The 26,722-nt window shown below is 43.5% G+C and overlaps 1 protein-coding gene across 1 annotated transcript in view; it reads left to right on the forward strand.

Moving 5' to 3' along the window:
- NUMBL (NUMB like endocytic adaptor protein) overlaps positions 1-26,722 on the forward strand; it is a 138,031-nt gene that overhangs the window by 100,328 nt on the left and 10,981 nt on the right. Inside the window, exons 5-7 of the mRNA XM_086936676.1 lie at positions 13,928-14,068; positions 16,634-16,850; positions 19,669-19,995. Of these exons, the coding sequence (XP_086792802.1) occupies positions 13,928-14,068; positions 16,634-16,850; positions 19,669-19,995 (685 nt within the window). The remainder of the gene's footprint in view (positions 1-13,927; positions 14,069-16,633; positions 16,851-19,668; positions 19,996-26,722) is intronic.

Below are 26,722 nucleotides of genomic sequence, written 5' to 3' on the forward strand. Positions count from 1 at the left end.
GATAGGAATATAAACTAGGCCAGCTTCAAGCGTCCCATAGCATCCAGTCCCTGTCCTTCCCTCTAGGCCCTCAGCTACAAACAGGGGAATGTGGAAGTGTAAAGTGCCTAAATGTGAGATACGGGTTCAACCATCTACTGTCCTAAGGGGGTCAGCCTTGTGCTGTCCTAGGGAGTCAACCTTGTACCGTCCTATGGGTTCCACCTTGTACTGTCCTAAGGAATCACCCTTGTACTGTCCTGAGGAATAAACCCTGTCCTGTCTTAGGGGCAGGGCCACTGGAATTATGCGATCCTGTCGCCAAGTATTGTGTTGCATTATTATGAATTTGCCACATGATCCATCATCTGCAGCATAATCTGCTGATGGTAACAAAAACATTTTTCTAGCTCAAATGGACCAAAAGTTACAAAAAAGGTGGGGAGATATAGAAGGAAGATGGGAGCACACTGCCTTACATCCCAGTAAAGTTCACCCCTTTGCATTATGGTGAATGCATATCACAATTAGTGCTTACTTGAATATTAGTAGTATTTTTTCACCAAAGTTGATGCCGGTAGTGCTGCTCATCTCTAGACACATGTGTTTCTGGATTTTATCCTTCATCAGTAGAGATCAAAAACGAATTTTATCAGGGGTTTCTGAGAATGCGGCTCCTCTCAGGTCTCAGTACTTCTTACATACGTGCAGTAGTCAGTGAGCTGATGAGTTTTTGGAGATGCATCTGTGAGAGGTACTGTTGTTGACCATTTTACTCTTCGGAACCCGCAAATGCACTCTTCTGCACCGATTGTTTGTAGTTGTGTCAATCTAGGAGTACCCGTATGGAGGGTACAGGATAGTCTTGCATGGCTGTTCTTCAGTGTGTGACACACTTGGAAATTGCTTACCCACATAAAATGCTGGGTAGATATCCAAATATAACCTATGAGAGAGAGACAGGAGCTCAATGTATATATGCAGGCTGCCGATTGGTCCCTGGACCCTCTTCCATTTAGAGTTCTAAGTGGGAGGAAGTTTATGGGTTAAGAGTGGGCCAAGAGTCCACCCAATGATGTTTAAAGGTCTCTCTGTCTCCATTGTGGGGTTACCATGCAAGGCAGAGCATTCCCTGATTGCTTTGTGTTAATTTTGACATCTGTTAAACATTTTGATTTTATTTTATGCAAATACAAAACCGTGAATTCCATGGCACGTACAAAAATGGAAGCATTCTAATCACTATTTGTTACCTTACTGATATACATTTGTCCTCACGTGGGCTGCCCTCAGCAGCCTCAAAACGAGGGATTTCGTCCCATAATCTTGGCAGAGGACGATGGCTTTATTAATTGAAGACAAAAGGTCGGAATTATATCCAAAATGTGCAATAGAAAATCATCATTTCCTCCGATTTCTTCAGAGCCCCATCTGTCTTTCCCGTTTTCTTTCGTTCTCCCCCTTTTATCACTGAATGTCACGCAAGCAGTCAGAAGTGGGGGTTGGCATCTTTTTCTGCAGTCAGTGGGTAAGTAAATGCGCAAGTGGGCAGTTTGGCCATTACTGCATTTGCCTGCCACAGACTGGAATGTATGTGAAAAGCCCTGAAAAACAAGAATTCCTTGTTCCAGACATTGACACACGCAATGATCTAGGAACTATCCTGACGCCCAGCTCTGTCAATAGTGGCCATTTTAATTAACCTACTGTAATAACCTTAAGCTAATTGCAGTGGAAGGACAGAGAGACAGTGTGTGTGAGTGTGTCTGTCTCCGTGTCCAGCCATCAAGACCCTGCAGGCAGGTGCTGCACAGACGTCCCTGCACTGCCGGGAACCTGGCAATGTATTTACCTTTATGGGGTTAGCATTAAGCTAAATACATTGCCTTACCTATTCACTACGGCCACCTTGCTTCTAAAATCAACTGTTTTTGTTTCTTGGCCCCTCAGATGGAGAAGTAGATCAGCCCCAAATTCATCATGCAGGTGGAAAAGCGATAGTGACATATTTACTAACATTTCAAACAACGCATTGTAGCAAGGCACATTCCTGCGTTGCGTGAAATGGAGAGAGCAGAAATGCGTCATATCTACCAAGAAATGGTACATGTCTGCTCTCTCATAAGACTGGCGCCCTTCAGGCAGCCGAGCTCCATCATAGGCACTTTTGCACCACAGTTCAAGGGTGTCTGTGTTACAAGGAGAATTGTTTTAGGTCAGGGACGGATACCTTGATGCACAAAAACAATCTCTCAAAGCATTTTCCTCTTTCTGTGTGCTCTATTGCAGCACTAATAGAAATAGGAAATAACAAGGAGAAAAAAACCTTTTTCTCTTGTTATGCCATCTTCTGGGAGGTGTAGCAATTTTACGCAATCCCAGTTTTGCAAACCGTTGTTAATCTGGGGTTGTGTGAAATCCATGGGTGGGTGCATGGGAATGCCTATGTTTTGCCTCCCAGAATGAAATGTAACACAATGCAGTGCAAGCTGCTGCATTGCGTTTCATTATAATTTTATTTCTACAAAGCCACGTAAGCCAGCGCAAATCACCCCTGCAATGGCTTTGTGTAAATACCTACTAACATTTTGCGTCATGGATGTGCTACAAAAGTGGTGCAACCATGACGCAAAATGTTAGTAAATCTGGCCCAAGTTACGTGATAAGTTTTTTTTTTAACTCGATGTCACTTCTGCAGCATTACAGTGTATTTCCACCAGGTGGCGCAAAAATGTAAGCTAATTGCACATTTTATACAAGGAAAAGGGGCAACAGCAACCTGTTGGAAAAAAGTTTTTATATACACAGTACATTTCATTGCTTCCAACTGCAGTGTTTGTTTAACCAGAATTTCTGCCTGTAGCTGTGTTCACACATCCGTGCTCTGAGACTGATTCAAAATGCCCTCACTTGTTTTCATTCGTTTTGCATGTGCCCGGTGGGGGAGGGGGGGGGGATAGGAGCGTTGAAATAATATAAAAGAATTAAAATAAAACTTACTTGCTGCTCCTCTCCCGCTGACAGCCGCCTCGCTGCTCCTCTCGTTGCCGTCGGGCGGAAGGGGATGGGCCCTCAGGGCACAGGCTTCACACCCTATCCAGATGCTGCTCTCATATGAGAGCTGCGCCAGGATTGGTCTAAGCGGCCTAGTTTGCCGCTAACAGGGTGCTTTGGAGCATGTGCCTTTTCTCCAACCCTGCTGAGTAATACAGCCGGGTTGGAGAAACATAAGTGGGCATGTGTGTTTAGCAGGATTAGGACGGCCGGATAAGCACAAATGCGCGCTTATGAGTGCACTCTACTCCTCCTCCCTGACATGCCCGCCCACCCCGCCCTATAGTTATTGCGGGGCTCAGACAGACAGCATAAATAAAATGGCAATAACTGAGTTATTGTCATTTTATTTATCATCTGCTGGCACAGGCTCTGGGGCGACGTTCCTCTGCCAATATGGAGGAGCCGCCCTGCCACACCCTACTCTTTCACACCACCTGCATTTTAGGATTTTCTCTCATGCATTAAAGCGAAATTGGATTACTGTGCCCTTATTGCATTAGTGGTGTGACTCTATGATGCCGGGCTTGGATCATTGTTACTCAAATGACAAAAGAATGCGCGAGCAATTGACCAAGCATGAGGAAGACCAGGCCTTTTTTGCTGTTGGGCGTTCTGCGTTTCTACCTCGACACTGCATCATACTCTGTTTAAAAGATGCTCTGGTCAGCCGTTTTTACATCTCTCCTCAACTTGTTCCTTTGGGAACCACGGATCCCAGTTTAGATGTTTTTTGCTTGGCACAGCACATCAGCGAGCAATTTTTTTTCTTCTAAATAATTGGTGTGCGCATTTGTTGGGGAGAGAAAGGCTGTCGAAGCGACTGTGTTGTCAGCATGGTGATGGCTGGTTCCAGTTTTACCTTCCCATGTGGCTGTAGCTGGGTCTCAGGCCAGTTGTGAAGAATGTGTCAACATTTAAAACCCCCTCTAGCCTGGTAGCCCCCTGCCTAAGATATTGTTTGATCCCAACTCAAAAATCTGGTAGTAATGGACTACTGTAATGTTATTAGTTGCACCTCCTAGGTGTGTGATGCACCCCTGCCAGGCCACATTTTTGCAATAGAGGGGAGATGAGGGCTTGGATCGCAAATGGGTGTGCTGACCTCCAGCACTGAAGACTGCAGAAGGGTTTCTCGGATGCGTGGATGGGTAGATGAATGGATGGGTGGGAGCATTGACCGGTACATAGGTTTACAGGTGCAGAGACAGACATGGAAATACATTTAGAGACTGACCGGGGCATAGACTGAGACAGAGATACAGAACCAGTGACAGTAAAATCCAGGAAGCGCTAGACACTGGCACAAGCAGAGCAGGGAAGCTAGGCCGACCAGCGAATTGGGGAACAAATGCAGGGAGAGTGGTGAATGCAGAGAGGGTCGGAGGGACATTAGTGTGAAAAGGAACTCGTACTTGAAGCTCCAAACTCTGACAGCCAGATGTTGAAACAAATGGCTGTATGCAATAAGCATGGCAAAGCCAATAGGTCTGGTCTATTCTTTTCTAGCATGCTGTATAGCAATTGTGGTAAAAAGAAATTGTGATGATGCAGCCACTGCCTCATTTTGTAAGTACGTGCATTCTTTGGACTTGTATGCAGTAGCCGACAAAAAGACATGTTTTTTATTTACTGTTTCAAGATGGAGCTGTTAAAAAGTAGAGTGAAAGCACAGTTTTGAAATGAAGTGCAAAAGAGCATAAAAAAAAGTAATGGTTGAACAGATTGGGAATGGGTCGGGGTGAAGCAACACAGGTAAGAGAGAGCAACAGGATTGTGGGTTGAGGGAGAAAAACACATGGGCAGAGAGAGCAAGAGGAGGAGGGAAGCACATGTAGGAGACAGCTGGAAAACAGATGGCCCTCTTAGAGTGCTTAAACAAAACAAAATGAAGTATGTAGTTCCCGGATAAGCAAGCAGCCAAAGCATAAAAGCCAAATGTAAAAAAAAAGATGGGTAAAGAGGCTATGCTCCATGGGAGGGAAAACACAACATTGACAAAATCTAATAAGAAGCAGCCAAATGAGTGACAGGAAAGCCAACCAATGGTAAGCAATGGGCAGGCTCCATGCCCTTGTATGTTATTGAAAAATCCAAAATATGTCTTTTGTAATCAGAAAGCTTGTGCTGTCTGGTAGGCTCAACCAAAAAGCAGACACTGCCAGATGGCGAGACAGACACATATACTAATGAAGAGAGTGAGGCAGAGCACAGGTATCTGTGCACGTATCTCCATTTTCCCGCAAGAAACAATACACATTGGCTCCATGTTGCCTTTAAGGCAAAGAATGGAAAGAGCTTTGTTTATTATATCTAAGTTTTACTGCATATTCTGCTAGAAATTAGATTTCTGTATGAAGGGGGAGATATGAACCACATGTATTCGCCTGTCGCGAGTAGTGTGATCTATTCACAAACCAAGGTGGTCTGATACATCTTAAGTTCATAGTGGGAGTTAAGATCAGAATGGGTGCTGACTAAAAGAATCTAAAAACAGATAGTGTCAAAAGTATGCAACTGAATGCTTTATTGTGTTTTATCAAGACGTCACCCAAAGATATGAAGAAATGCCAACACGAACATGCCAAAATAGAGCTCTGAAGTTTGCAGAAGAGTGCACCGCACTCTAAAAAAATAACAATTCACAAATGCACAAATATGTATAGAAGTATTTTACATGTTGTGCTTTGGTGGTAATTAATGGTGAGTTTTGCTAGCTGCATTTACTGTTATTGTTGAGTCTTTGGCTCTGGTAGAAATTTGAGAGAGAGTTCAAGAAGACGTTTTGGCATTTCCTTGGCCTGATACTCTGAGGTGTTGCTCGGAGCGTCAGCGGCTCACTATTTTAGCCACAATAGTCCTTCAACAAGGTTGTCCACTGCTGTTCTTTTTTTTCATCACAATTCTTTATTAAAATGTTTTTGTTTTTTAAAAGTACATGAGCAATAAATAACTTTCACAAAGCAGTCCAAAAATAGAAGAATATTTTGTTCATGAATAAAATATGCAGTAGTAAAAATAAAAAAAATAAAAATGTAGTACCTTAAACACTGTTTCTGACATTGATTAGGTAAATAATACAACAAAAACAGTAAATGCGTATTCAGTAGAAATAAACAAATATTTATATATATTCAGGACTTACATTCCTAGTGTAAATCCAAGGACATCAAAAGTATAAAAGCTAGTCAAAATCAGCATGGATTTATAAAAGGGCTTCTAGTCACTTCCGCAACCAGGCTGGTGCGCACTGCAAATATCAAGTTACTTTGCAAGCTGCTGCGTGCCTCTTGGTTGCTGCTTCAGCGAATAATGCACTTAGTTACTGTGGCAGACCTTAAAGTCTGAAGGGAGGGATTGTTCCCACATATTTGTATGTGTAGGAGAGCCCTTTCCCATGCCTAGAGGGTGAGCCTGCTCGATTGGCGCAATATGGACTGGCATGATCAAATTTGCAAATGCTTCTTCTGGTTTCCAGCTGGTTTCCGATGGCAAAAACGTGTTTTTTCACAAGAAGTAAGAAGGAGCCTCACATTAAGCCAGATGTCTACAAACTGCGGGGTGGGTTGCACCCCCCTGGGGGCGGGGGATTTTTAAGTGATCTCAGTGGGGGCCCCAGTCTCTGGCCAAGAGAAGCACCATGCTTTGTTTTAAGTGTTAAAAACAAGAGCCGCAGTTAGCCACTTTATAATGGGCCATCACAAAAAACTTTTGTCACTTATATATATTCTGACTGGGAGTGCATGCCCAAAAGGGTAACATAGCTTTACTGCAATGTTTAAATATGTTTAGACGTATTTAAACATTGCCAATTTAGCAGAAACGTGAAAAAATTGAGGAGGGGTGAGCTTTTTGTTTTTAACAGAGGGGTCGCTAAATTAAGAAGTTTGAAGACCACTGCCTTAAGCTGTGGCTTTTGATGGAACACAATTATTCAGTTATTTCACTGCCCTGCATGCTGTGATTACCACTAAAACATAGATCCCTAGACAGAAGGACTCTTAAATCTATCCAGCTATAGATATTTGTAGAACACTAGGGTAAAGTGGTTAAAACAGTAAAGTTGTCACATATTTTGGTATTCTGTCACAAAACGCCACACACATCTGTCCACTGTGTTACCTATAATACACAATCCCGATTCCTCCTCACCCCGAGGATAACAGACGCCAGGTTTCCGAGATGGACGCAGGCACCCCCGCCGTTACTAGGCAACGTGTTTCATGATGTGGCACCCGAGAGCAGTGAGGCCAATGTAACAGATTTTTACTCTCAGTCTATTAATAATTTTAGATTACCCCAGTTGCTTCAATGAGCTGATCACATTAATCTATAGAAAAAGGCAATAATAAAAAAATGCAAGACACGTATTTCTGAGTAATGTGTTTCAAAGGGCATGCCGAACATGTACATACTGTTTGCCAAGGGTGGGCAAGTCAAACATAAATATATGGAAAGATGAGAGTCAGAACTGGACAAGAAGACCTCGGAAAATATGTGGGACATAATTTCAACTAGGGATGCAAAATCTTCCCAATGAACACAACAGAAGGAAAACGCATATAAATTACTAATGCAGTGGAGTTTACACCGGTCAGATTAAATGCTGTGGTTGGAGTATGTGTTTACTTTTTGTAGAGGCTGTGCTGAAAGAGGAACCATGGCCCACCAGTGGTGGACCACGAGCAGCCCGTGTAGGTAAGAGCGGTGGAGCCGGGTTGGGGGCGGGGTGGGGGTGATTCAACAGACCACAAGGGGAAATTAAATTAATAATTAATTTTACCTCTGCGTCGTCGTCTGCTGAAATCCCCCCACCCGGCCCCACTGCTCTTACCTGCACGGGCCGTGACAGTGGTGGACATATCGAAAGATTCAGAGGCCTGGGCATTATATTTAAGATCTCAGAAGATATAACTGTAATTTCATTAGAACCCAATTTACTGGTGGTTTTGGTTAAATGCATGGGGGATTGCAGTTCCTACCATTTGGATCTGTAATTGGTAAGATCATTACACAAATGTTTTGGGTGGCTAGATTTTTAGTAAGGCTTCCTGTTGTCCGTTTGTACTGAATTTTTACATATAAATATAGACAGAACACATTTATTTTCTTGTCTGTATTAATTTTTAAATGTGGATAAAAACGGAAATTGGATTGCTTTTTGAGTAGTTCTAAATAATGTCTGCCATGACTGCCAGGCCAATAGCTCTGTGAATTGATAGGTGAGGGTGTTAAAAAAAAAAAATTTTAGTATATAGGCTTTAACACAAGTAGATATGCACAAGGTTGATACTGAATCGTGCATATTTTCATATAAGAGCATTGATTTATCTTCTGCGGGTTTTCATATCACTGAAATCTTGCAGGCATTCAAGCCTGAGTGCATATTTATCGGTTAAATAAACATGGAAATGTACTAATTTCAGCTTAATTTTTCTACAAAACCCAAAATAAATATGGATAAATACAGATAAAATTAGCAAAAATTAAATATGGATAAATACAGACAGAAATGTAAAAAAAAAAAAATACCATAAAACCTGTCGCTCTAATTATTAGGTACTCAGTTTTGAAAACAGGCGAATCCTCCATTGTTAAATCTTTGGTGGAACAAAATATGGTCACTCTGCGACATGGAGGAGCCTGCGGCAGTAGCACACGACAGTGCGAATACATATGAAGAAGTTTGGAATTAATTCAATACCTGTGTGAAGAGAAGAGGCATGACTAGCTGTGTCAATGTATATGTGACCAATGCAGTGCAACATTCAAATGTTTGTAATATATCCTTGATGAAACTGTTTTAGGAGGAAACCATCAACTCTGCTGCACTCTAATCCTTGTCAGTGTATAAAGTATATCAGTCTTGACCCTTCCCTTGGGAACAGTCCAGCTCGAACTGCCAAGCCAGGTCCTCCCCGAACCTGGAACAAGCAACTCTGGACCAGTTTCACCCTAGTTATGGGCTCATCAGCAGTCTGTGGGATCGGTATGTCCAGACATGGGTTCCGAGCTCAGTGAGTCACTGGGGCCAAGCTGTACCCAGCTGATGAGTCGTGGGTTGCTTGGGTTCCGATTGAGGAAGGACCTGGCCTGGCAGTTCAGACTGGATTGTTCCCATAAGGAGCGGGGTCAAGACTGATTTCCAAACAGGGGTGGTGAGGTGAGCTAGAGAACGATGTGTTGGGGCACTACCCCGAGTTATTGCCAGTGGTCAGACTTATTGCAAGCAGCCTCCCATCACCTTTTGTGTGTTTTAATGTGGTGCTGCTCCCTCATCCTTGGTGATCAAGAAGGAAGATGCTGAAAGCATATGAAGTGGCATTTCAAAGTAACACAACATACCTAACTTTAGATACACATTACATTTCTGCATTTCCTTTCCTTACTGGACAGGAAAATAGTGACCCAGCCCTTAATTACTTCAAGGCTGGAGCATGCCAATGTTATATACTTGGGCATGCCAGACTACTTAATAAAAGGCTGCAAGTTGTATAAAATACAGCGGCACAGCTTCTTCATAATCTTCCTTTCAAAACGAGGGTTTCCCCGTATCTTCGCTCCCTTATACTGGCTGCCATTAAGAAACAGATTCTGTTCAAGAAATTGATACTGACCTTTAGAGCCTTATATCATGTACGCCCTCAGTATCTTGTAACAAAAATTGTTTTTGACTTTCCCAATAGGGAACTCTGCTCCTCCAATCCTACCCTGGCAGGGGTGCCAAGGATCAGTTGTGCCTGGAAAGGTGGGCACTCCTTTTCTTTTCTTGTGCCTTCTGCTTGGCATAATCTTCTTCTTCGCCTTGTGGAATCTAATCAGATTTTTAAGAAAAAGTTGAAAACATGGCTTTTTGCTCAGGTATAACTTTTTCCTGTGAGTCTAGCACTGGGACTCTTTTCGGAGTACCTGTTGCGCTTTACACATCTCTGTTCATCATCATCTAAGGTGGATATGGCAGGCAGCCCGAAGAAATGCCCCTCACGGGTAAAATATGACAACGCTGCTTGGACAACAAAGGCATCAGTGTACAAATGGCTGAATAACTTCATTGACTAACTGTTTTCCGAAGAATCTTGCCTGGAAACCAACACGGAGAAGACTGAAGAGCGAATGGAGGCACTGGCAACAGCAGCCGTCTGGAAATAAAAAAGGGACTAGAATGACTGCTCTCCTAAGGGAGAAGGGTGATCTGGAACAGTTGATGTTCTGAATAATGGAGAACGCAGGTGTAACTTGAAAAACGTAGTGACCACAGAGAAGAAGAAAGCATGACGCTGATGAGAAACCTCCGGCAAAAGATACTATCAGTGAATAATTATACATACCGATTAGATGGATAAGGAAGTGAAAGATCAGATCTGGTGGGAGGGGAAAGTTGTACTCCTCAATATTAGTTGAATGAGGAGCAGCCACTAGGAGAGAAAGGTCCGTAAGAGGAGTGTTTTTTTTTTTTAATATGGGCTAGATCTTGCCATAAAGGAACAACGCTGGACACCCCTCATCAGTTATGGGTGTCCGAAGAGTCTCCAAGGGCTTTACACACCCTGATTTAAGGACACACTGAAACATAAGACAATTACTACTGGAAAATGTTCTATTCTGCCTGATTCTCCGAGTTCACTAGGACTAGGAAAAACCTCATATACGCATTAGATCTAAATGTATGTCAGGGTGAGGTGAGGAAATGCCCTATACCCCCAATGAGGTCCGCCGTTGGTTATAAAACATCACATAGATGGAACATCATTTTTGCATCAGTAGACATTTGAAAAGTAGTGGACGTTATAGAATTCAGCTTTATTAATCGGTTTATGATGGTCTCTGCAGTTTTCGAGATAGTTCCAAAAGGTGCTGGAGAGTGTGTGAAAGTGTTGCCCTACTATTACATTTGATCACTTTGCTTAAAATGTCAGAACTGTAGTAGAGGGTCATGGAAAGGATCTGGGACTTACAAGGGCAGACTTGCCATTTAATGACCTAGTAGGATTGTTCAGCATGACCACTGCTGTCCATCTGAGTCAAATAATGTTTGGAAATATGTTGCTTCTTTGTACTGGAAGTACCAAACCAGTCTGAATGGCTACTATTGGACGGAAGTCTACCGACAAACTGGTAACAATGCTAAGCAAGAGGGAAGTCAGCTACGCTTTCATTCATAAATGATAATAAACGCCTCATATTATGTGTCAAATGAAACAGCAAGAAGCTCTGGGAATCTTATAGGGTGGTCAAGGGATGAGAAGTGAGACAGCCAGTGCCTTGATCCTTACATCTCGCGCAAAGAATGATCAATCAGGGTAAAAATCAGATCCTGGCATGGATGAGATGAGATTTTCAGCAACATTGAGATAGGTCTAACAGCTATTCACACTCCACAGCTCCTGGCTCCCACCCCCAGACGTGTGGCCAGATCATGCGATTGTAGGCTTAATGACCTAAGTGTTGGAAGAGAAATGATCTGGAGTGATCTTTAAAGTGTGTTATTTTATGTTGTGCAATGTGACTGTAAATGTATGTTCTTTTATTTTTTGTTTCTATTTTGCTTTACTGTTGTATTAGTTGCTAAAGATTCATACTTTTATTTGCTGTCGAAGTTGAACAGTTAAAGAGGCAATCTTTTGGTCTGTGCAAAAGGTGAAATTCTGGTCTAATATTGTGAAGGAACACCTGGGCAGTGAATGAATCTTGTACTTTGAAAACTTATTGTAAAGGTAATTGATCCATGTTGTTTTTTTAAATTTGAATTTCACTCTTGCTGAATGATGATTTGGTATTAGCTTTTCTTCCGTTCTTCCTCTTTTTTGCAGAATTTACATTAAAAAAAAGAATATAATTGCACAGTTCATTAATAAAAAGCCCACTGGTTCTATCTGAGCTTTGTTGAGTTGTGCGCCTGCAACAGAGTTCTGTCCAGTGTAAAGGAGGGGAAAAAAATAAAGTTGTTTGGGACCCTTTAGATGATTCACAAAAATCTTCCTCCCTGACCGCCCACACTTCACCCCCAAAAATAATTTCAAAACATGATGAAGTACTGGGATTTTTTAGTGTTACTTTAACTATTGAACACTGTTCCACTTAGCGATATTTCACTTGCCACCCTAGGGACTAAAAGCTTCTTTCTTAGCAACAGCAAACAGCAGTATATTCAGAATTTACACAGTTTCGTGCAATCCCTCTCAAAGCAACGAGGAGAGATGGGAGAGCCTCTAAGGATTAGCTCTCTCCTCCAACTCTCTCCACAACAGAGGTGGGGGCATCTATCCAACTGTAGGGGGTCCCGGCCTCCTCGCCACCCCGCCAGAAACAATGCAGACCACTCTTCAGCGTTGCTGGGAGATTTCTCTTCTGTTTTTTCATCTTTCCTGCGGTCTGGAGCCGTAAGAAGTGAGTCCGCCTGCGCCAGAGCTGGAGAAAGGAGTTGTGGGTAGGGACGCGCCAGGGCCCTATGAGTAAGGGGTGTGAGAAAGGAGTGTGGTTTTGTTGTCCCTTTGGAAGAACTTCTTGCTCAGCAGTTCCTGGGTGCCCTCATCCACCTCCCTCTGTAAGACTTTTGTGCTGCTTTTGTGCCCTTGCTAGTCTGCTAGGCTAAGGGGGTTCTGTCTGGGCAGGGAGTAGGAACGGTCACGTGCTTTACGGCCCATAAAATCCCTTTGTCTTTTGGATTAGAAGGCACACATTCGATCATTCTCCTTCGTGGTTGGCTCCTGTGTTACTGGCTGCAATTTAAAATGGGTCCCTGCAGTGGTAAGAGGCTGGAGCCCGGCCTAATCCCACCATTGTCTGTCGGCAATGTGAGTCATGAAGAGGGGTCCGCGACCTCCGCAAGGCTAGGTGCCTCGTTATGGTGCTTGCTTACTGTGACGCCTCTCAAATGCTCCTTTTAATGAGGACTTAAAAAATTGGCTTTTGAAAACTTCAAACCCTGCACTTGATTCATTCCTTTACTTCCATAGTAGAGTGACTGTGTGTGTTTTTTTCCCTTCCCATGGTTTCGGCTGCAGATAATGTGGCCAGTACCTTAGATTCAAGGCTTGTCACCGCTGACCTGACGGCCATTGGCCCCCATCAATTCCTTTCTGTAAATTTATCTTCAGCCAGTCCAAGTACAGGTTACATGAAATTTAAAGTAGCAGGGAAAACCTATGCCTTGCTAGATGAGACTCATGACTAAATCCGTTCCTTATTAGTGCACCTGAAGGTGATTCTGTTAACAGCGTTAAGTTGTAAAAATTGCCTTGCGCTCTTTCTCATGCTTGTAAGAGCTCTGCCACTCCCCTCATGCACTCTTACATGTTTGCTATTTCATGCAATCTTTTTTTTTTTTTAAATAACTTGTTTATTCACCGTGACTTTCATAACAATGTAGGTGTCTCATGAATATCCCATATCTCTGACCTCAAACAAAGCAATGCTTTAGATTCGGAATGGTAGAAGTGGAAAGTGACACAACATTAATTTCTAGGCACAGAAGTGTGGTCTATTTTTATTTTCCCTGGTTACATCAATTGCTGGGTGGGTTCATCCAGTGGCCAAATTGTGTCCCTATTTTTTCCCGTTGCTCTGGGCAGGAAGCCATATGATGAAATCACTGCCTTAATTGGGATGTGCAGAAGTCATCTGGATCTTACCACAGACTATGTTGGCCAGAATTGTCTATTTTCTTTCCATTTGCTGCTGGTCTGCCTAACTGTGTTCATATGAGACGCAAGCATGGGCTTCTGAAGGGACCGGGAAGCTTACTTGTGGTTCGCTGACTCAATATATTTTTCTGGCTGCTCATCTTGTAGCTGACAATGTTGGTAAATCCAGGAAGGTCTGGACTCACTTTCAAGCACAGACAAAATCAAATCTCTGAAAGTCATCTTCTGATGTAAGGATCTGACTTTTTCAGGATCTGATAGTGGACCAGACGATTGAGAAAGTGTCCTTCTGTGCACCAGACCGGAACTTTGACAAGGCCTTCTCCTACATCTGCCGGGACGGGACTACCCGGCGTTGGATCTGCCACTGCTTCATGGCTCTGAAGGACTCTGTGAGTATTTTCTCTGCAAGTTTGACAAACCTCTGTTGGTGTACTGTGTTTTATTCTCGCCAACAGGCAGCCTTTAGCTGTCTGTCTGCAAAAGACCTATGGCAAGCCATGCTTGCTTACTACTGGTTGGCTTTCTTGCCACTCTTTTTTGCTTGCTTCTTATTCGGTAGCTTTTCTTCTTCTTCTTTTGTTTGTCCCTCCCATGGAACATAGCCTCTTTGCCACACTTTTGATTGGATGAGTTGTAACTTTGCACTCCTCGCACTCAGGGAACTATTATGTCCTTTTGCTTTGAGCACTCCATGAGGGTGCATGTATTTTCTTACTCCTTGGTGTACTGCTGAGTCCTCTCCAATGCCTGCAGAACTGGAATGGCCATAGTGGGCACTAGGCACTTCCCCGGTGGGCCGCCATGGTGGGGGCTGGTTTTGGGCCCCTGGGGGGCCGTTTTTTGTTACAGGGCCGTTTTTGCAGAATAGCTGCAATATCAGCCCCTGTAACAAAATCGTCCGAAACCGGCCCTGCCAAACAGCTCGGCCTCACCCCCAACCCCCGGGGGGCTGGCCGAGCACTTTTCCAGTGCCGGTTTTGGTCCCAATCTGGCCCTGAATACCTGCCCCTGTGCGCTCCTGGCATTGCTGTCTTCACTCCATGCTTGCTGTCTCCCTCATGTGCTGTTTCCATTAACGCACACCGTGTTGCTCCCTCCGCAATACTCTGCCCATTCCTTTCCCTAGCCTGCTTTTTTGCCATTTTTTCCCCTCACCCCACCCACCTGCCTAAAGCTTATCCTTTTCTTCCTCCGCCAACTCCTTTGTTGTACCCACCGCCTCCAAGTCCTTTACATATTTTATTTTTTATGTTTTGAAGGGCCCTGCAGTTTCTTTTTGCTGTCGGGCTGCTCCAGGTCGCAAACATGGGTGCCCATGCCATTCCGTAGGCTTGACGATGTTGCACTGTATTATTAAAAAGCATTGGCAAAGCCAATAGGTCAGGAAAGCGACACCTGTGGGGTTGCAAATGCTTGTTTTCCATCTGATTGTCAAGACATCGAGGTCTGTGCTCGTCCTGTGTATTCAGTCCCAAAGGGTGGCCTTTTTACCTGATCCGTGCATTACTTGCTATGCCTTTTTTCTTCCCATCACCTGTAGGTGTTTTATAGACTCTACCTGACTTTAAGAAGTCATATACCTTTGTGTGGTATTGGTTTTGCATAGATCTAGATGGGCCTCTGGGGTAGGAAATAGGATCCATTACTTATAGAATTTGACTTAAACGGAACAATAAAGTAAATCTTTTTAATCCAAACTTTGAATTGGTGTTGGGAAGTGATTAACTGTGCACTATCCCTGATAGGATTATAGCTCTGACTGTATTCAGGATGGGAATGCACCTTGGAAAAGTGTGTGAATGCACCAATTTACATGGCTTTCCTGCCCTTGAACGCCTGCTCCCTGCTTTGGGGCAGCCTTGCTCCTTCGTGATATTGCACCAAACTAAGTAATATTTCACAAGAGGGAAAGGATATACATGAGCAAGTTCACAATAATAAAAAAAAAATAGAAGTGGGTTTGTGATATTAAATTATGTAATTTCTGAACTTGCTGGTACTAACGGCTACATTTTAAATAACTTGGCTATTTACATTGCCCTTCCCGCTCTTAACTGGATACAAATCCGTGCTCGAGAAGATACAATGCAATCGAACAGTTTTATTTTTTGTGGTGGCAAATGAGCCCTCTGAGAGTAGGACAAATCATATGCTTTGATGAATAAAAGAATTCATGGCCAAGAGTTTGGAGATTTTATGAACCAGATCTTGCACACAAAAGGTGATGGAAGGAAATCATGCAAATATTACAAGCACTGGCAATCACACGGAGTAGCATTCCAATCCATCGTGTTTTTGCCCACTACTGCACCTCCGATTAGACCCAGCCACTAAATCTTGAACAAGAGACTGTACAATCCACAGAAATGTGGTATGTTCCAAACTCTATGGGCATTTCTTCATATTCCTCTGTTCTGACCATCCCTTTATGTTACTTTTTTTTTTTTTTGCTCAGCCTCCAGACTGCTTGTTCTTTTTGTTGTCTTTCTAGCTTGAAAGGCATTTCTCTTGCAACTATTTAATCACAGCTGTTCTAATGACGTTTGAAACACTTTGGGATCATTCTGGCTAGTCTCCCTGGAGTTTGTGTCTTTTTTTATAGGCCAATGGAAGACAGCATGAAGATGCTCTTTCTGTGAGCTTAGATCTCTTCCTAGCCAGTTTTACACTATGTACAGGTGTCTATGTAAAGCGCTGGACTAACTAGGGGACCAACGGAGTGTTGACAGTCGGATGAGATTTTACTATTGTGTCTGATCAAATATTGCTTCACAGATGTGGTAGTTTGCTTAGCAATCCTCTCTGAAGAATGGGTATTATTTCTGCATTTAATGAGGGTCCCTAAAAAGGTGTGCATCCGCCCCAAGATGTCTAAAGCCCAGCGGCTGAGTGGCGTCGCTAGATAAGTCTTGGCACCCACATCAGGCTAATGACTGTTGATTTTTGATCTGCAGGGGGAGAGGCTGAGCCATGCTGTGGGCTGCGCTTTCGCTGCCTGCCTGGAACGCAAGCAGAAGCGGGAGAAGGAGTGCGGTGTTACCGCCTCTTTTGACGCCAGCCGCACCAGCTTTGCCCGCGAGGGCTCTTTTCGCGTGACGTCTGCCTCCCAGCAAGCAGAGCGGGAGGAGGTAATGCGGCAGCTGCAGGATAAGAAGAAGAGCAAAAACAAAGGTAAGGGGATATACCGGACTCGGACATTCCTTGGGATACAGAAAAGGTCATCTTGTAATATGGTATTATAAACTGTCGCTAAATGCTCTACTTACCGATCTATTTGCCCTCCGTCCGCAATCCTTTCAGAACTTAACATCAGACATAAGCTCAATATCTAAGCAGCAAGGATAGGCGAGAATTTGGGATTACAGATATATCTTTTATGAAGCATTTAGACTAGGAGCCTGATTTAGAGTTTGTCTGATTACCGCGTCACAAATGTAATGGATCTTCTGTTCACCCTATTATAGGTGCCATAGAACATAACACATTTATAACATGGCAAACAAGATATCTGTCATGTTTGCAACAGAGTAACTCAGCCACCAAAGTCTAAATCAGTCACTGAGTCTGGTGCCCCGCCCTATGAGCGAAGCGGACTGCCAAGGAGGGGCTTTAGCCAGGATGTGGGGGTAAAATGTCCAGGGTTCAGAAGTGAGTTATGCCAGAGTGTCACAAGAGATGAATGAGTTTGTAACATTATTATGTGAAGGGCCAAAGTGTGAGCCTGGAGTGGATGGAATGTGAATTTAGACTCAAGTTTGACCAGTGGTAAAGGCTGGTGTGCAGGGATTAAGCTGAGCTGAAGCGTGAGCGGACCAAGCAGTCTGGAAGTTCTCAGTGGTCTACCTGATCCAGGTGTATGTTCGGTGCCACAGAGGACTGTGTGACTGATTTCCCTCTGTACTTTCAGTGGTTTATTTTCATTGTTGGGAAATCTCATTTGGAAACACTTTTCATTCGACACAGTATTTCTTTTGTTGAAATGTCCCTGATCTTGTTTCTGAGTGAACTAGTCAGATTCACAAACTGCATTTTGTAGTATGTGAATGGTACAAGACTAGTACTACTACGTGCATACTACAAAATTCTATTCACTAACCTATGTGCAGAGACCTCCGCTGCACTGGTTTCGTCTGTGTAGGTATATCCGCCACATGTGTGGAGGTCTCCGTGCATGGTGGAATACCTTTAGTAGTAAATGTGGGAGGAACCGGGGAAGTGGCTGGAAAATGGGGAATGCTAACTCCTAAAAGGGTTGGGGATTAGGAGAGGGATAAGGAGACGTTTAATGAGGGACAGACGAATACAAACACCCACCCACAAAAGTCAACCCACTGCTGTTTACAAACTTCATTTCTAAAGTTACTATAGCCATAAAGGTCCCAGAACATTTGTAAATGTACTGCAGCTCGGTTTGGAAGTAAATCTAGTACCACAAATGGCCATTGGCAGGTACTGCAGCTTACCCTGATAGAAAATAATGAGGGCCGGGACTTAACACAACACATCACAGGAAATAATGTAAATTTTTTCGACTTTGAAATGATACATAATTGTTTTATAGTATAAAAAAGTTAGATTAACTTAAAATTTAATTATTTTTGGATTCTTTTTTAAATGCTTTTGATAAATTTAATAGTAACAACAGAGGACAATTTAAACAGTCGCTGTGCAAAGTGGTTGTTCACTGATAGTGTATTTGAGAAGATGGCTATATCCTATGGAACAGGGTGGGAGAAGAAATGGAAAGGTACAGGAAAGCGAAGGTGGGGGGACTGAAGGGGAGAAGGTAGGCTGGCAAGAGAAGGTGGTTGATTCGGTAGACTATGTAGAATCCTCTTGGGTGTGACGTGATGTAGCAGTCTGAAGAGATGGTAATGTGGTGCAGCGTAAATCTGATAGTTAGAGGGGGGCTATTTTCTAGTTGGGTTCCGAGTCTCTAAGGTAGAGTGGACGTTAGCACGTGTCCAAAGAGAGTAGCTGGAAATGACAGTGGGTAGAGGCGGAGACCGGTTGTGTTCCAGAAGCGGGCGGGGAACACGGCTGTCCTAGTGAGGAAGACGTGATTATGATGGAGCAATGTTTAACAACCTCTAGTTCACGAAATGTAAGCAGTAGGACATCACGTTCCATAGCAATGGGGAATTTTCGAAGTCTCATAGCTTCGTACATGCGGAGTGCAGGACTTTTAGCCTTAGGTCAAGGTAGATTATTTTCAAAATTAATATTGACCTTTTTATTCGTAATTGTGTGCGAATATATGACACGGTTTAAATTAAAGTTACTAATTAATTCAATAGTAAAATACTAGTGAGGATGTTTTTTTTAAATGTTGAAAAAAATTGGATTAATATATTCATATTTCATTTGATGAGATAATGCTCTAACATTTTGTTATTTGTTATAGGTTGATCCTTATTTTACATTATTTTTCATATAAGTTATACATTAAAGTATTCCATATATATATTTCATATTTGGTATACTGTATTATTTTTCCCTGTTCTTTACCACAAGGAAATCTCTGCCAACGTGTGAAAACTAGTAACTCATAAATAATTCTGCCTTGCTAACTCCACCCCCTGATTTCAGGAGATGGAAACATTTAATTCTGCGTCTAGGTGTAAATCTATACTCGTAAATGGTGAATAGCAAAAAAGTGTTAACTTGCACCGGAGTGCAGCAGTATATTAACGTAGGAGTAAATCTACACGTGTCAATTTATCTTTGTGATTCAGGCCCTGCAATTGCAATTACAAAAAAACAAATCGCCCCAATCATATTTTGACATTCCAAATAAATGGAATTAATTGCCATTAACCAAAAGTATTATGCTACTTTCTGACATCTCTGTATAGTTGGGGTTGCCACTGAATTATATATTGTTTTTTTTAAATGACCAAATATGTGGGACATTTAAAAATTGCACCTTTTTCAAAAGTAGTTTGTTTGATGTCCTGCTCATGGATTCTTGTGTGCGTGTGTTTTATAGCTGAAGCTGCAGCGGCGGCAGCAGCGGCAGCGGCTGTGGTTGCAGCAGAGACGGCATCGGTACCTATGCAAGGAGTATCTACCCAACCTGGAAATGTTTCCCCAACACAAAGTGCTACAACACCTGTGGACAAGAATGACGGCCGGTACCAGCACGCCATCCCTCGGAGGCATGCACCCATCGAGCAGCTGGTGAGGCAGGGTTCCTTTCGTGGCTTCCCAGCTCTGAGCCAGAAGAATTCTCCCTTTAAACGCCAGCTCTCTCTGCGCCTCAATGAGCTGCCCTCCACCCTGCAGCGCAAAACAGACTTCCAAGTGAAAAACCCAGGTGAGGCCTTCGAAGCATGCATCTCTTAAAATGGTTTGATCTCTAACACCACAAGAAACATAACTAGAATTTGAAGCTAATAGAGCTACAACAGGTCTAACTCAACAATTTGCATTACTTTCTAATTGCTGAGCTTGATTTTCTGCACCTTGGTTAGAGATTGGTGAGTTTTAGTGAGTGTTGACCTAGAAAAATGTAGAAAGGATGGAGGTAAGCTTGTGTCTATATTGTGCCCAGTCGAGACCAGGTTTGCTGTATCTAGAAGGAAAAATAATCGAGAGATTTAAGTCGGGCACTAGTCTAGGCTTGACTTGTCTAACATAGAGATCACCATGTATAGAGGTAGTTTTGTGTCTAAGCTTGATTTAATATGTCTGATTTCTACTGGAATAGGGTGATTTGCTGTTTCTAGGCTGGAGATCAATGTACAAAGTTGTGGTTTTGCTGCAACTGGCCTGGAGATGGCTGGGGGTGGTTGACGTGAGCTTGAGCTGTGAATGTTGGAGACTGATAGCAGATTTAGAGATCAGCATGCTGGTAGGCCTGGGTGTGAAACTCCACTCTTCTCGCGGAGTTTTTCCCCATTCTGTGCTCTGCATAGCACACGGAGTTCTAAAAAATTCCTTGCTCGCGCTCACCAGTGTTAAGTTGGCGAGCGAGGTAAATCTTACACCGGACCACCTCCCGGCCATATTTCTTTACACAGGTGCTCATGAATGGTCGCTACTGCTTGCATTGAGAAACCTTCCGTTTGTGCTGAGGAAGCTGCCACTCAAATGGAATATCTACTTGAGCCGTAGAAAGAAGCAGCGCCCTCTTGGTCAGTGACGTTGGTGCTGATTTTACAGCTCAGGACAAACACCCGGCACTAAAAATCAGCGCTAACAGCATAACGTAACGCACTCCGCCGCTTGCGGAACTCTGCGTAGCATGGCAGAGTTTTTGGGCCTCTTTGAAGAGTTCCAACTCCGTCCAGGCCTACATGCTATCATGTTAGTGAAGTTTTATCAAGCATTTGTTCGCTTGAGGGTTTCTTGGTGCTAGTAAGGTTGGAGTGTCACAGAAGAGCAGATGAAAATGAGGATTGCAGATTAAAGTGGGTCTTGAGCTACTTTCTTAGAGGTATGTAGTTATAGGAATTTTGGAGGTTGAGAGACACTGTTCCAACAAGGAGGCAGATAAGAGAAGGGGTCCTTCTGATCTACAGCTTTAGAACCACAGAATCCCCCACTGGTTAAGGTTTGAGGCTCACTGAGCTCGGACTGGTCTGAAAGGAGTGGGGAAATCAGTGGACTAAACAAAAAAGCAGGTGTTTTAGGAGACTGAACAATGGTCCATATACAGAATTTTGGAAAAATGGGGATTAGGTAGCCAAAGAGCTATAGCAGAATGTGGAGACTGCTGAATCGATGCTCTGAGATGAAGATTCTGCCGGTCTCATTCTAAAGAAGATGAATGCAAGTTTTATCATTCCTAGATATACTGCGTTATGGTTATCAAGGGTAAACTCAAGGAAAGCAGAAACTGTAGAGTGTCGACCCTCAAAGGTCAGGAGAATTATGCACAGCGTCTGCATCTGGAAGGTGCATGGGGAGGCCATTAGGGGTTATCCTGGTGGTTAGATGACGTTCAGAGTCGTTTTTACCTGATAGGCCTGTAACGTGTGGAGAGCTGTAAGCCTGGGCTAAACTCAAAGGGTTTAAGTCTGGATATCCGGAGGTCCGAGCACCCACCAGGCACCGCACCCTTGGTTTTGCCTCTGTAAAATTAAATATTTTAGGCACAAGTGAAAAATTGAAAGCCTTGAAAACGGATGAGGGACACCAGAAGCCTAACATAGTTATACTGCCCTTGAAGCTATGATTCTAACTGATATACCGCAAGTTTTTACGTACTGTCTTGTAATTTTGTGAGCAGCATCCAAGACAATTCCTGCTAGGCAGGGATTTGAACACTGATCATCTGCAAAGAATTGCCCAGCATCAGGGCCGGGCTGGCTACCGGGCGTATGGAATGCTGCTGAGCTGGGGGCTGATTTCGTTGATGTCATTAATTATCAAAAATTACCCATCCATCAAACTCTAAATCAGGCCCTAGGTGTATTGCCTCATCCAATGACAATGCAGACTGGCATTTATGGTGTAGTTGGTGGTGTTTAAGGTTTGAGGATGGGTAGCATTAAGAGTTAGTTAGTTTTCAGGTGCAGGAAAGGGTAGCTTCAAGTCGTAGCAAGTGGTTTTTAGGGTTCACACTTTGTAGTGTTCAGGGAGGTGTGATATTTTGGGGCAGCAAGGGGGTTATAGGGTTCAGAGAAGAGTATTTTAAATCTCAGTATACTAAACAAATTGAATTTAAGGTACCAAAAAAATGCATTTGAAGTAAATTACGTTTAATTATATTGGAATGTTAATAAATAATAAATGCTAACATATATATGTGTGTGTGTGTGTGTGTGTGTGTGTATATATATTATCTAAATTAACATTTTGGAATTTAACTGTATGTAGCTAGAAATAATAATTAGAAATGCACCTCCAAAGTAAAGTCACCACAGAAGTAAAAAAAAAAAAAAAACACTGTGGTGTTAAGGTACTCTTGATGGTCTCACCTTGATGTAATGACTCCGCATGTAAAAACTGAGAAGGTAACGACTGCCAGGACCTTGGGCAGGAATGTAGAGAGAGGAATAAGCTAAGCGGAGCCAAGGGGCTTAACAAAGCCTCTATGTGCATGCTTCTCCAGCCAATAGACCATTTATCTAGGAATTAAAAAGAAAAAGCACCATTCCCTCAAGGTATGTGTGGAGTTGATGATGGAAAGGGAAAGGGGACCCTACCAATTCTGGTACTCGTTTTATTTCCTATCCCGCTAGTTCCCTGCGCCAGTTACAACCCACGAGTATCTGTGCTACACGAATATCCTGTAAGCTACTCGAGGGTTGCTTTTCATGTCGACAATGTCGTTATCAATCAATTGTGCCAACAGACCGCTCCCACGACAATGTAACCACATTAGCATCTCCCCTAGAACTTAAGTGTCTTCTCCTTAATGTACGGTCCCTTCCTAAACACCAACTTCAGATCTGGGATCTGATTTTTTCCCAGCAACCTGACATATATTTTTTTACCGAAACGTGGATGAAACCCCATACAATAACTGCAATAACATTAGGGGTCCCTGCAGGTTATAAAATCATACATGTGGATAGGCCAATTAAAACAGGAGGCGGATTAGCTATCGTATTTAAAGACACCTTTAAGATAGCAATGTTAGAACAAAGCTCCACCCCTCTTCTGGAAATCATGGTATTCAAAATTAACCTAGCAAGCAACATCTCATGGAAGGGCGCACTAATATATCGCCCACCGGGACAGAATCCAGATTTTGCTCTGTCTCTTCTGGAATTACTGGCCCCCCATGTTAGGGCTAAGGAGGACTTCTTTCTCCTTGGTGATTTTAATGTACATATGGACAACCCTGAAGACCTTGAAACAATTCAACTAACAGCAGATCTGTCCAATCTTGGACTAGAGATAAAAAATAGTGGTGCGACTCATATAGCGGGTCACACCCTTGACTCTATATTTTCCAACTGCACTAAAATCAGGTGCCTCCCTGCTACAGAAATCCACTGGACAGACCACTTTTTGATTGAGTTCTATCTGTCAGGACCTACCAAACGACAACCCAGAACACCACCTCCTCCTATCTATCGTCGCCAATGGCATAAAATATCAGTTGAAAATCTGCGTGAACATTGGCAACAACCTCAGTTCTCCGAAGTAGACTCAGCCGAAGCGGCACTGGAAAAATACAATAATTCTCTTAAACTAGCTATTGACACCCTCGCCCCGCTAAAACTTCATAAGCAGTACCCCCCCACCAAACAAGAAAAGTGGTATACCCTTGACCTCAGGAAAGAAAAACAGAAATGTAGGAGGCTAGAAAAAGCGTGGAGGAAATCTAAAAATGAGCAGGAAAGGAAAATGTTTTTAGAAGCTCAGTCAAATTACTATAAAAATATAAAACTTGCAAGGAAAAATAATTTATCCCTACAACTAGATGAGGCGGGAAACTGTCCGAGGGAATTATTTAAAATCCTGCTAAGTTTTGTAAAACCGTCAGCTAGTGAGAGCCCTGACGATGCCTCACAGACACTGTGCGATGAGATCTCCATGTTCTTCGAGGACAAAATAAATTTGATTTACAATAAAATCATTGCTTCTCAAGGCACAGAAACCCGGCCCTCCCCCCCATGTGTATCCTCTGCACATACTAAAAACACCTTTCTTACTATTCCACCAGTCAGTGATTTAGATCTTCCACTCCTCATTAACCGCATGAAAACTGGCTCCCCAAATGATCACCTTCCTGCTAAAATGGTGGCCCCTTTGATTTCCATCTTGGGACCCTCCATTCAGTCAGTTATGAATACCTCACTGGCGAAAGGACAAGTCCCGAGGGAATGGAAGATAGCGGTGGTAAACCCTATAAGGAAGAAAGCGGCCTCCCCCTGGACAGATCTTTCCAACCTCCGGCCCATCTCCCTCCTACCCTACATCGGTAAAATGACAGAGAAGCACGTGAACACCCACCTATTGAATCACCTCGAGGCAGCAGAAGGCCTGGACCCCTCTCAATCTGGGTTCAGGTCTAACCACAGCACCGAATCGGCCCTACTAGAAGTGACCAATAACATCAGGTTGACACTGGATAGTGGGGGGTCTATGATTCTGGTGCTGTTGGATCTGTCTGCTGCTTTCGATACGGTGTCTCACAAAGTGCTTCTCGACCGTCTGAGGGATGTAGGGCTGGGAGGTGCAGCCCTGTCTTGGGTGGAAAGCTTCCTCTCCTGCCGCTCTCAAGAAGTCAGGCTGGGCTCCCATAAATCCACCTCCAGGGACCTCACCAGGGGTGTGCCACAGGGCTCATGCCTTAGCCCCACATTATTTAATGTGTATGTGGCCCCCCTGGCCGACTTAGTGAGGCCTTATGGGTTTACCCCGATATCCTACGCTGACGACACCCAGCTTCTGTTCCCCTTTAAAACTTTTACACCTGCCCTGCAAAAATCCTTTGCAGAAGGCATGAGGGCCATGTCAAGATGGATGGCCGAGAATTGCCTACAATGCAACGTGGGCAAAACGGAAGTTTTATTGTTTGGGGAGGCGGCAACATTGTGGTCTGGGGAGTGGTGGCCCACAGAATTAGGACCAGTTCCTGTCCCAAGGCAGACTGTCAAAAACTTGGGGGTGTTATTCGATCAAGCCTTGACTTTTAAACATCATGTCAACCAAGTTGCTGGCACATGCTTTAGGGCCATTGGACTATTGAAAAGGGTGTTCCCCTATATACCTGATAGTCACAGGAAAACCCTAGTCCAGGCACTAGTGATCAGTAGATTGGACTACTGCAATGGCCTTCTATTGTCAACTAATGAAGGCCAATTAAACAAATTGCAAGTAGTCCAAAACACGGCGGTGAGGTTAGTCCTCAATGTTCCATCTAGAACTCCCTCCCGTCCTCTACTAGCCAAGCTCCACTGGTTGCCAGTGCGGCAACGCACGAAGTTCAAAATTCTGTGTACCATTCATAGATGCCTGACAGGAAAGGGCCCCAAATATCTGACTAAAGCTTTTCAACCCTATGTTCCAGGCCGATCCCTTCGATCGAGTAATCTCCATTTACTACAGGTCCCTAAAATAAAAAAATCTCGTCAGGGAGGTCGTGCTCTGGCACACACAGGACCCGCTCTCTGGAACTCCCTTCCCCTTAAACTCAAACTCATCACCAACCATTTATCCTTTCGTAAAAGCCTCAAGACTCACCTTTTTATTATTAATTAATCAGCTCATGACTCACTACCTCTGTAAATGACCAGGCATGGTACAAATTTCCTTAATCAGCACAAGCGCGGAGATACCCCTTCGGGGATTTATTCAGGCGCTATAAAAGCATATCAATAAATAAATAAACGGTAGGAGGCTGGGACTGCAATAGAGCAACACTTTCCTGCCTGCTCCCATCTGTGCTGCTGTCAGGAGAAGAACTACAGGGGCTTGTGTGTGACCTCATGGGCTTTGGGTCAAGCTCCTGTTGTAACACAATCGCTTGAATTGATACAGAGCCACAGCTCACACAGCTTGCTAAATAAAGTATCACTGCTGCTTGGAGTGTAAGCACTCTTTCTGCTGAAGCACACAGGTTTGGCCAAATCAGTGGTTAATTTGTAAAAAAAACAAATACATCCAGGGCTCTCGTCCGGAGGCAGCTTGCCCCAGCCCGTTTCTCCTGTTTGCGCTGACTAAAACTGAACCAACTACTAATTATGAAAGTGGGGAGAGAATGTGGGGTAATGGCCAGAGCTGCCGGAACCAGGTTTTAAATCTCGGCGTCAGCTCAACATCCTGTGATTCTGGGCAAATCACTTAATCTCCCCGTAAATTAATGTGTCCTTAACTGGTACTCATGAAAAGTGCTGGTGTTGGTTATTAAGTGCTGGTGCTGAGCACCAGAAACCATCGGCTCAAATTAAGCATTGGCCAAATTACAAACTGTACTCAGGTGAACCAAGGCAGAGCCACAGTTCCTCTAAACAATACTCCTGAAAGCGCTTTTTTTGATTACATCACATCTGGCGACAGTTGTGCAGCCAAGTCAGACCTAAAAATGGATCTGTGAATGACGTACTGTTCACAAATTAACTGCGTCAGCCACGGGAACATGC

Source organism: Lissotriton vulgaris, chromosome 9 (assembly GCF_964263255.1).
Source record: "Lissotriton vulgaris chromosome 9, aLisVul1.2, whole genome shotgun sequence".
Taxonomy (NCBI): Eukaryota; Metazoa; Chordata; class Amphibia; order Caudata; family Salamandridae; genus Lissotriton; species Lissotriton vulgaris.